This window comes from Echinops telfairi, unplaced genomic scaffold, assembly GCF_000313985.2.
Source record: "Echinops telfairi isolate 266 unplaced genomic scaffold, ASM31398v2 ScPeMD7_7469;HRSCAF=8507_0, whole genome shotgun sequence".
Taxonomy (NCBI): Eukaryota; Metazoa; Chordata; class Mammalia; order Afrosoricida; family Tenrecidae; genus Echinops; species Echinops telfairi.
In genome coordinates this window covers 9,473,065-9,484,387 of record NW_022111372.1, presented here as the reverse complement: position 1 = coordinate 9,484,387, position 11,323 = coordinate 9,473,065, and the positions used below count along the sequence as shown (strand labels likewise).

Sequence of the window (11,323 nt, the reverse complement as noted above, 5' to 3'; positions counted from 1 at the left end):
CTTTACACAATTGATGTGTGTATGGATTGTGATAAGAGTTGTATGAGCCCCTAATAAAATGATTTAAAAAAAATAAAAATAAAAGGGCAGGATGTGAGGGGAAGGTTTGCTAAAAACAAGGAAAATTAGAAGTAACAGTGCTTCTTATATAGAATTTTGTTTGTTTGTTTGTTTGTTTTTTGCAGAAAGAGACAGGAATGGAGTGTAAGCTAAAAGGCAAGATCATAAAGGTAAACATTATTAGCAAAAATGAAAAGAAAAAACATATTAATTTATGGTAAAAGTAGAACAAAACTCACATTTTCTAACCAAATAGAACATACATTTAAAGTGTTCTATTATTTTTATTCAGCCCCAAACTTTTCATTGAAATAACTTCAAAAAAGTTTGTAGACAAAAGAAATAATGAGGGGATACTTAAACAAAAGTCAAGATTTAGAAGAAGACAGTACCAGGACAGGGATCAATAAGGCTGGTAAAGAAGGCTTTTACTTGCTGACGTCAAGATAAAATGGGAAGGAAAGCATAGATTTCTGAAGACATTAGTCAAAGTATTCCCTTGACAGGACCCTACTGAATCCTATGTGAAGAGAATATGCCAATGGTTGATTTTGAGAACACTGTCATTTTCAGTAAGAGAGGTTCCAGGGAATATAGAATCTAAGAGCTTATGACTACAAAAGACAAATGTGGCTAGAATTGGAGATGAAGTAATGTTCAAACAAAGGTAGTGAAATTGGAATCTGTATTTGATTCCCTTAGAGGAAAATGGAATTCCGGGTAGAGGACGCTTTGCGTTTTGGAGGGTAGACAGAACAGGACATTGCATGCATGATTCCTTTCTTTTATTTCATTCTTTCTTCTGTCTTTTGATTCTTTAAAGAAGTACAAATGAACACAGTCTACTGATTATCTATGTATAACCCTGAAATATTTAAGTATAAAAACAATACCTGTGATAGTAGAGTCCCTTCATATTTACAATGACCCTATGGCACAGAGTTGAACTATACCATACGTTTGCCAAGGCTGTGGACTTTGTGAAAACAGGTGGCCACGTCTTTTTCCTATGGGGCAGCTGATGGGTTCAACCTAATAGTCTTTTAGTTAGCAGTACAGTGCTTTATTACTGTGCTACCAAGACTCCTAAATTAGATTGCAGGCAATAACAGATAGAAAGACTCCAACTTTGTTACCTGGACAGCACCTCACAGTCAAATGATCCTTCCCTCCTAATGAATGTAATAAAAAATACAAATATTCACAATGATCTAGTGTGGACACATATCCAAACATGCTATATAGGTATTCAATTATCTCTCAGAGAGTGGAACTCACCATGGCCCTCCAAGCCATGGGGATGACATCCCTGCTCAGATCAGCCACTGCACAGAGAAATCCTTAGGGTCAGCCCGAACAGGAGACACAAAATCCCCTCACTGACCTCTCACACTTTGGGGGACAGCACTGGAGCCACCGTGCGGAAAGTGTGCCAGGTCTGTGACATGCACAGTGGAGTGATACGCAAAGGGAGTGCAACCGGGCAGCAATGGGGAGCAAAGTAAACAAGCTCCTGAGGAATCCTGAAAATAGACTTCTGACATGGGGAACAAGGTGTGGCGCCTCATCAGACTTGAACTGAAAACATACACAAGGATCAGCAGACAGATCTGGAACTATCTATTAAGTTTTTTTCTTGTTTTGTTTTTGCTTTGATTTTCTTTTAGTTTTGCCCTATGTCTATCTATATAATATAGGCAAGACAAACAAGACCTAGGAGAAAACAATGGGACCATCATTTCCTGGGGTACATGGGAGAGGAGGGCATGGTGACAGGGAGTGGGGAACTAACAAAGTCAGGGAATCAGGGAACAACAAGAGATCTAAAATCGATGGTGAGGAGGGTATACAATGCCCAGTGGGGTTTAATCAAGTGCAATGTATCTGAGAGGAATTACTGAGACCTGAATGGAGGGTAAGCATGATAGTGGAATAGGAAAAAGGTGAAAGGAAATCAAGGAAAGAAATAGCAGGGGAAAGCCATTTATAGAGATACAGCTGTAAGGATGTATATTTGTAAACATACTAATTTATAATGAAATGGATAGAGACCAATGTACATATATTTATGTTAAGTATTAACATAGCAGACAGACTTTGGGTCTCTATTCAAGGCCTCCCTTAACACAAGAACACTTTGTTCTAATAGCCTGGCACTCTGACACTCACCTTACCCACATGATCACTGAAACAAAATGGGTGCATAAGCAAATGTGGTGAAGAAAGATATAGTGTCTGGGGACTTAAAGACTTGAAGCTAAACAAGTAGCTATCCAACAGGGAAGCAAATAAGCCCACATGGAAGAATCACACTAGCCTGTGTGATCATGAGGTGTTGACGGGATCAGGTATCAGGTATATAACAATCAAAACAAACAACTATATTGGTGTGAACGAGGGGGTTTGGAGTGGAGACCAAAGCTCATCTGTAGACAATTGGATGGCTCCTCCTTACCCCCAACCCTACACAGAAGAGTTAAAAAGAAGGGATGGTTCAACCAAGGTTCAGTATAGTACCAATGAAACACCCATCATTCCTCTAGTCCCTGAATGGTTCCTCCCCCCACCCCAACCATTACCATGAACCAATTCCGGCTAGACTGGAGAATACACATTGGTAAAGAGCTCTCGACACAAGGAATTTAGGATAGATAAACCCCACAGGAACAGTAGTAGGAGTAGTGATATCATGATAATAGGGGGATGGTTGGGGAGGGGGAAGGGGTCGAATGGGGGAACCCATCACAAGGTTTGATAGATAGCCCCCACCTCACCCCATAATAACAATATATAATTGATCAAGGATTCATGAGGGTGGAAGGATGGGGCAGGGAGGGAAAAAAAAGAGGAGCTTATACCAAAGGTTAAAGTAAAAAAATATTTTGGAAATGATGATGGAACATATGTACAAATATTCTTAATACAATTGATGTATGTAATAAGAGCTGTAAGAGCTATAAGAGCCCCCAATAAAGTGATTTTTTTTAAAAGTATCTCTCAGATAACATTTCCTTTCTAACATCAGAATTTCTAGCTTTTATTAAAATATATCTATATAGGTGGAAATGCATAACAATAATAACAGTGATACACATTTATATGTGGATTCCTATAAACTACTTTTCAAAACCAGTGTTAGTGTTTTAATTCATATCTATAATCAACATTTCATAAGAACTTCTGGAGTTAAAATATTTTCTCATGACTAAATATAATTTTATACAACTCAAATGCCATTTAAAAACAAAAACAAAAAAAGTATGGAGGACATCTCAGTCAGTAACTGTTGCAGTAAAATGTCACTGTGGCTTTCCTTTACTCTATGTAAAGGAGCAGAATGACAGACTGATAGACACCAATATGGTAAAGTGATACAGATAACAAAAATTTAACGTATCTTTTATTCATTGAAGGAGTCCTTCTGCACTAATGATCACATATTCTGCTGAATATGGCACGTTAGACAATACTGAACTCTGCACTCCTGACAGCCATCTGAAGAGCTGTGTTCCTCTCAGGCCCCATAAACTTGCAACATCTACACAGCCTTGCCTCGTGATCGGTCCATATCCTACCTAATTTCTTTTATCATATTTTCCACAAATGAACTTCATTATACTCTCAAAAAAGAGGGAAATTAGGTAAAAAGACATAAGCAATGGTTTATACTCTTTTTTCAATCTTCAAATGGTGTTTAGAGTTAAAATACCCTTGTTACAAGAGAATACATAAGTATTTTAGGCTTATATTATATTTCCAATTGTCTTTCATAAATTGAAGACTATATATAGAGTAGCAAGTAGGGTTAATTCTGGGTGAAAATAAGTAGAAATAAATAAATACTCTATATAAACAAATAAATAAATAAACAAATACACACACACTCTCTCTCTCTATATATATATATATATAGAGAGAGAGAGAGAGAGAGAGCAGTTACAGCCTCCTCTGTGTCGTGCAGAGCATCTGGTGGGTTACAATTATTATTTTAAAGCGGGAGGGGAATTAATAAAAGTACATTTATACAGGACTCCACTATTTTGTCCAGAAGGGTGAGACACAGTGAAGCTGGCCATTGGACTGTCCAGCACAAAGTCAACAGTTGTAACCCACCAGATGCTCTGCACGACACAGAGGAGGCTGTAACTGCTCTTGCAAAGTACCAAGCCTCCGAAACCCGATGTAATATTGATAGGTGAGGAAGATTTGATTTGAGCTAGGATGACACATAGGATCACATTGGCAAAGTGGTTAGAAAAGGGGCGGAATCAAAACAGAATTCCTTTTATGATGAAAAGATTTTTTAGAAATTGTCCTAAGGAGATAGAGATGTTGGAAGAATTTTAAGAGTTGAAAGATTTGGTGGAGGGGCAAATTGGTGAAGGGAGACTTGAAATTTTTGAGTATAAATAACCTGATGCTGTAACAATCAAAGAAAGCAAAATGAAAATAGCTATAAGGGAGGGAAACATTTTCATGCAAGATATGGTGGATGATAAAATGGGAATGTCTTCATGAAATGTCAAAGAAGCATCACAGCCATGTCTTTGTAATGTAGTCAAGGACACCAAAGGTGGCATTTGGCCTACGTTTATAATTTCTTCTGACCTCGTTAACTATCCTGTTACCATCAGCAAGAAGGATTGTATGAAAAACAAGACATTAAGTATAGTAAGAAGTATTGGAGGAAATTTTTTGAGCAAAGAGATGCCATTATATCATAAACTTAATCATTAATGTTTGTACACACTTAAGAAAGTAACCTTTGTTACTTGTGATATTTGATAAGAAAATAACAAAAAAAAAAACCTTGCAAAATTTACTGTGATAATTTTCTGCTTTCTTCAGGAGGAAAACCTGAGCAAAAGGAAAGTATTTCTTAGCCTGTTAGAGATTGTTCTAAGGAAACAAATATTAAATAAGTCAAACATCTTGTCCTTGAGGCCAATACAATGAAACATATGCCCTTAGTGTAGTGGGGAGAAGTCTTCTGCTTGGGGACACAGTGTATTAGGGAAATCTTGAGTGTTCGAAGTTTAAACAGTTGTCCTTTATAAAAGCACACTGATAAAATAAAACAATAAAACATATGTAAGTTATTCATTACTTACCATTAACGATCACAATTATATCACGGAAGTCAATTTCTCCCCGAGCTTCCACTCTGCCTTCGCATCTGTATATTCCTTCATCACTCTTATTGATGTTGAGAATCTGCAGATTATTGTTGGCTAACATAGCGAACCGATCTGCAAAGTACACAAAGGGGTGAGAATGCTATATGTAATTAAAGGTAGAGTCCCGTGTATTCTAAATTGCTAGAGTTAAAGTATAGAACTTGTCTAATACGATCAACATATTCATCAACAAACAAATTCAAATTTGAAAGTAAAATGTAATTTCCTGACTTCAATTTTTCTACTCCACACTGACTTGTTACATCTTTTCTCTTTAAACATATTCTAGACTTTATTTACACAAAAAATGGTTAGGCTATTATTTTGCCCTTGGTACTTTGAATGTAGAAATGATACACAAAAGAACAATATTGGAAGATTAGAAATTACAGATATGAAAATGTTTTAGATACAAATATATAGACTTGGCAATGCAAAAGGGTTACAAATTGTATTGAACAACCTTCCTCATTTAATAATTAAATTAATAATTTTTGCATACCCTAAGTAAGAGTTAAATGATTCAATAATATTCAAGTCATATGAGAAAAAAACTGAATGATAATATATCAACCTTATAGAGGAGTGTTTCTTTAACTAAATACAATTTAGTTAAATTAGACTTCATTAGATTTATTTCAAGATTCCCTTTTGTGTAAATATATACATACATACTTATACAAATGAGAAGGAATATAGCATTAATCCCTTGATTACTTATAACTAGCTCACTATCCAAGGTTGCGGATCATTCTGATATTATTTTCCACAATGTAGATGCAATTTTTTCTGTATCTTAGTATTGTTGGATTATGAAGTTCCCCTTTGTATCGAGTTAAGCATGTTCATACATCTAGTCCTACTTTGAAAGATGTACAAGCAATACCCTTAAGTTATATTATATTCATATATATCATTGAAAACAGCTATTGCTAGATATTTTTTTAAAAGAATTTGGGATAAATTGTTACTAAAGAATATATACATTCCACAATCATGGAACTTTGGGCAAGATGTTACTGTGATTATTGTTAGCTGCATTATGCCAGTATGTTGGCCTCTGATTCATGCTTAAGGCACCTTGTCCTAACGTAGAGCTACCTACCTAGAGCTACCACATGGGGAAGTTGGAGGTTTACTTTTCTTCACCTATCTGCTTACCAGAGCAAACATAGAAGCAAGCCAGTGTTTAACAATGGGATCCCCTATATGTGTTTAAGAATAATTGTGAGGATGGCAGGCAGTGTTTCTTTCTATCATAAAAAGGGTTGTTATGAGTCAGAACTGACGCAATGGGGTCTAACAACAACAATTTCTGTCTGGACCACAGAGTAGATGCATAGTGTAAAATGTTGCCTTGGTTGCCAACTGGAATATGCCTGAGTGAGAAGTAAACCACTCTGTCATTAAACACCTCAGAGAACAGGGCTGGTTTACCTGCCCTCAAGACAACCAAAGTCGCTGTCATAGAATCAATGCTGAGTCATTGCAACTCCAAGTTCTACTCCAAGACAGAGTAGAACTGTTCAATAGGGCTTGGGAGACAGGGTAAACTTTCTCCGGAGAAGCAGCAGGTAGATATTGTGGTTATTGTGGTTAGCTGCTGAATGATTCAATCCTTACACTACCAGGAGTCCTTTGCAAGACCGTAATGCTAATGGGGAGGTTTGGGCAAGACATAGAAGCAGAGCAATCATCATATTATGATGGAGTATATATGTGACATTGAAATAATTCATACTCATTGCTATATGTAACTCTATATAACTGTATACAGCAGATGACCCATAGGGTTTCCGAGATTATCATTTCTACAAGCATGTATGACCAGATTTGTTCTCCTGTGAAGCCACATTGCTTTCTTTGGTTAGCTGCCAAGCATTTATCCATGAAACACTGGACTATGGGCTACCATTAAAGAGACAAGTAAGTTGTTACTGGTTGTCTAGTAGCTGTCAACAAAGAAGTGAAAATATACCAGATTCAGAGGTTACCTAAGAGCGAAAAGGCTGATTATAAAGTGACAGCTACATGATTTTCAGCCCAGGAGTTTAAACTTGTTCAGAAGGATTACAAGTCCTATTGGTTGACCCAAACAAAATGTGTAAGCAGAAATTTTCACTTAGGTAATTAAAGAAGAAATATAGAATCACAAGGAAACATAATAAAGGCAATCTGCAATAAAACTATAATTACAATTCACAAAATAGTGTGGTTACTCAGAACTCTTAAAACTGTATATTTATTCAACTTCAGTGTAAATATTTATATAACTGGTAATTAGAGTGAGAAGCATTTTTAAATAAATATTTAAAATTACTATGTGCCAATAATATTTATTATTATAATATCACATTTAAACTTATTAAAATGTGTACCTTTTTAACTTATTTATTACTTATAATGTATGTGAATTAAGAAAATAGTAGAGCTAAACATTCTTTTAGGGAATATATTATTTTATACAAAAGTGAAATAATTGGATTCTACAAATTCTTATAAGAATATATTAGTCTCCAAAATCTAAAAGTTTCATCTTAAATTATATTTTCTTATTTTTAATCTCATAAAAGTTATCAGCTAAATCTACATATAAATAACATTACATATGTTTATTTAAATCAGGTTTTCAAAACATAGTAAAAATATGAAAAATTAATTTCACATTCTGATTGTTTATAAAGTAAATGAATTTATGACAGAAACTATGAACCCAGCCAATCAAACAAACAATAAATCTCACTGCCACTGAATCAATGCCAACTAATTATGTGAACTCTATAAACTATGGATATTAATCTTGATAAGAATGGAAATTCCAGAACACTTCACTGTGCTCATGCACAAATTTTGCTTGGATCCGAAGGCAGTTGTGAGAATAGAACAAGGGCATACTGCATGTTTTAAAATCAAGAGAGGAATGTGTCAGGGCTATATTCTCTCACCATGATTATTCAATCTGGATGCTGAGTATATAATCAGAGAAGCTGGCTTATATGAAAATTATCATGGCATCAGCTTCAGGATTGGAGGAAGGTTAATTAACAACCTGTGATATGTGGATGCAACAACATTGTTTGCTGAAAGTGAGGAGGACTTGAGGCAAAATGATTATTGCTTTACCACTAGCAATGCTCATAGAAGCATGAGTCAAAAGATCAAAAGATATTTTGTATTAAGTACGTTTGCCGCATAGGAGATTTTAGATTATTAAAAAGCAAGGATGTTACTTTGAGGACTAAGTTGTGCCTGAGTCCTGCCACGGTATTCTCCAGCACGCTTCTGCATGTGAAAGTTGGACATTCAATAAGAAGACTGAGGAAGAAGAGTAGATATTTGAATTGTGGTTCTGGAGAGGAATGGTGAAAGTGTCATGGACTGCAAAAAGGACAAACAAATCTGTCTTGGAAGAAGTAAGGCCGGGGTGCTCCTTAGAAGCAAGGATGGCAAAACTCCATCTTACATAATTTGGACAGATGGTCAGGAGAGACCAGTCCCTGGAGTAGGACATCACACTTAGTAAACTGGAGGGGTAGCAATCAAAGAGGAAGGCACTGAATGAAATGAATTCAAACTATTACCGCAACAATGGTCACAGGCATGGGAATAAGTTTGAGGATGGCACATGACTGCGTGGTGCTTCGTCCTGTTGTGCATAGAGTTGTTATGGGTCAGAACCAACTCAATGGCACCAAACAACAACAACAGTGACCATATACGATACAGTAGAGATGCCCCCCTGAGTTTCTGAGACTATAACTCTTTAGGTGGGTATAAAGCCTATCTTTCACACAATGAAACCAAAGGATACCACTATGAAGTATTTCCAGAAAAATATGTCAAGCTACTTGTTTCCACTCTTGTCTTTCCCACTCAACTAACTGCTTCCACCAAAAATTATAAAATCATTATCAGTGAAGCAAATCTGACTCAAAATGACCCTATAGAATAGAGTAAAACTTCCTTCCCCACATGGTTTCCAAATTTGTGACTTTCCTGTAAGGCCAAGGGCCAGGTCTTTCTCCAGCAGAGAGGCTAAGGGCATTTGGTGTGTTGTGCATAGGGTTGCGATGGGGAAGAACAACTAGATGGCAACAAACCACGGAAACTTACTCACTCAAACGCACTATGATCCAGTCTATTTGACATAACATGACACAGATTAGTACAGTCCCTGTGGGTTTCTGGGAGTATAAATCTTTATGAGATCAGAAAGACTCATCTTTCTCCTGAGGAGCAGCTGGTGAATTTGAACAGCTGAACTTCTAGGTAGCAGCGAACTGTGACACCAAAGCTCCTAGATGACAAATATACCTGGAACTTGGTCATTGATATACTCAAGTTTTGTGAGTAACTCTAGTGGCATTGAGTTATTCTTTGGTCTTCTGACCAGAGATCCATGTCTTGACTACCATCCAATTCATTTTTCTCATTAAGTCAATGCAATGATTTGATTTTTAAAGAACTATTTTTGTTGTTTGGGGTGTGTTTATTTTTTAATATATCTGGGTGAAGGTAGGTGTGGAGCTAACCCCTGAAGTCAGATCACAAGCTGATGACAGCACCTTGGGGGTGTGGCCTTTTTTGTAAGAGAGATCCAGAGGATAACCTAACTCTCTCTTGCTTCTTTGCCTTGTGCTGGACCAGGACCTTCTGTTCGGTTCATTGATAGCCTGTTGTGTTGCCTGCCCATCACAGGAGCTGTCAGCAGACCATCAACCTCGGATTTATTTAGCCCTGCCTCCTCCAGCCTATGGCTCTCCTGCTTCATCTCCTTGCTTCCAGTTCACCGGATCCTGCAGCTACACTTGTCAGGTGAAACTTCCAACATACATCTGACCTATGGACTTGACCTGAACCGAACTTACTACTTCTAGAACTGCATAAAACATTTCTTGATATAAATTTTCTATATACATACACATACATGCACCATTGGTTTTGCTTTTCTAGAGCAGCGGTTCTCAACCTGTGGGTAGCAACCCCTTTGGGGGTCGAATGACCTTTTCACAGGGGTTGTCTGATTTTTAACAGTAGCAAAATTACAGTGATGAAGTAACAACGAAAATAATGTTATGTTTGGCGGGTCACCACAACATGGGGAACTGTATGAAAGGGTCATGGCTTCAGAAAGGTTGTGAACCACTGTTCTAAATACATCATACGACAGGAAACAATACTATTCCAGAATACACATGAGGTCACTTCATTACTTTGATGACAACCATTTCTGCGTCTATCCTGTGGATAAACTCCACAAATGCCTTAGCAGATATTTCAAAGCCATGTTGAATTGGGTAGTCCTCTCTTCCAAATTAATTGTAGTGCCTTAATAGTAATTACAATTACATTCACTTATTAATAAACAGTTTAAGGATTTACATAGTCATATGTTCTATTTATTCTAAAATTATTTCTGCTTTGTCATCTTCCCTCAGAGTGATCATTCACAATGTGGTTCACTATGAATGGAATTATTACTTGTTGAAAAATAAAACAAACAAAAAACAACAATTTTTGCCTGTTTGACCTTTTTTTAAAAATAGCTATGCAGTGAATTTAATCACTGTGTTGACTTCTTAAATGCAAATCCATAGGATACTTGGTGTTCTGGAAAGTACCAGCAAGTTCTGGTTAAGTGCCGTGGAGTCAGTTGTGCTTCACAGCTACTCTATGTACAACACAAGTAAATACAGCCCAGTGAACACCATCCTCACAATAGTTCTTATGCATGTGTCCATTGTTACAGCCATTGTATCAATTAGTCTCCTTGAGGAACCTCCTCTTTTTGGCTTCCACTTTACCAAGCATTATTTCTTTTCCAGTGACTGGTTTGTCCTGACAACATGTAAAAAGTATATGAGACAAAGCCCACATGGAAGAACATATCAGCCTGTGTGATCACGAGGTGTCGAACGGATCACAGAAGACAAATGGATGCATAAACAAATGTGGTGAAGAAAGCTGATGGTGCCTGGCTATCAAAAATTATAGCGTCTGGGGTCTTAAAGGCTTGAAGGTGATCAAGCGGCCATCAAGCTCAGAAGCAACAAAGCCCACATGGAAGAAGCACACCAGCCTATGCA

The 11,323-nt window shown here is 36.9% G+C and overlaps 1 protein-coding gene across 2 annotated transcripts in view; it reads right to left on the bottom strand.

Moving 5' to 3' along the window:
- The window catches only part of NCAM2 (neural cell adhesion molecule 2), a 590,430-nt gene that overhangs the window by 273,553 nt on the left and 305,554 nt on the right, over positions 1–11,323 (bottom strand). For both annotated transcript variants that reach the window (XM_004711304.2, XM_045284840.1), the window contains exon 5: positions 5,172–5,309. In XM_004711304.2, the coding sequence (XP_004711361.1) occupies positions 5,172–5,309 (138 nt within the window). The remainder of the gene's footprint in view (positions 1–5,171; positions 5,310–11,323) is intronic.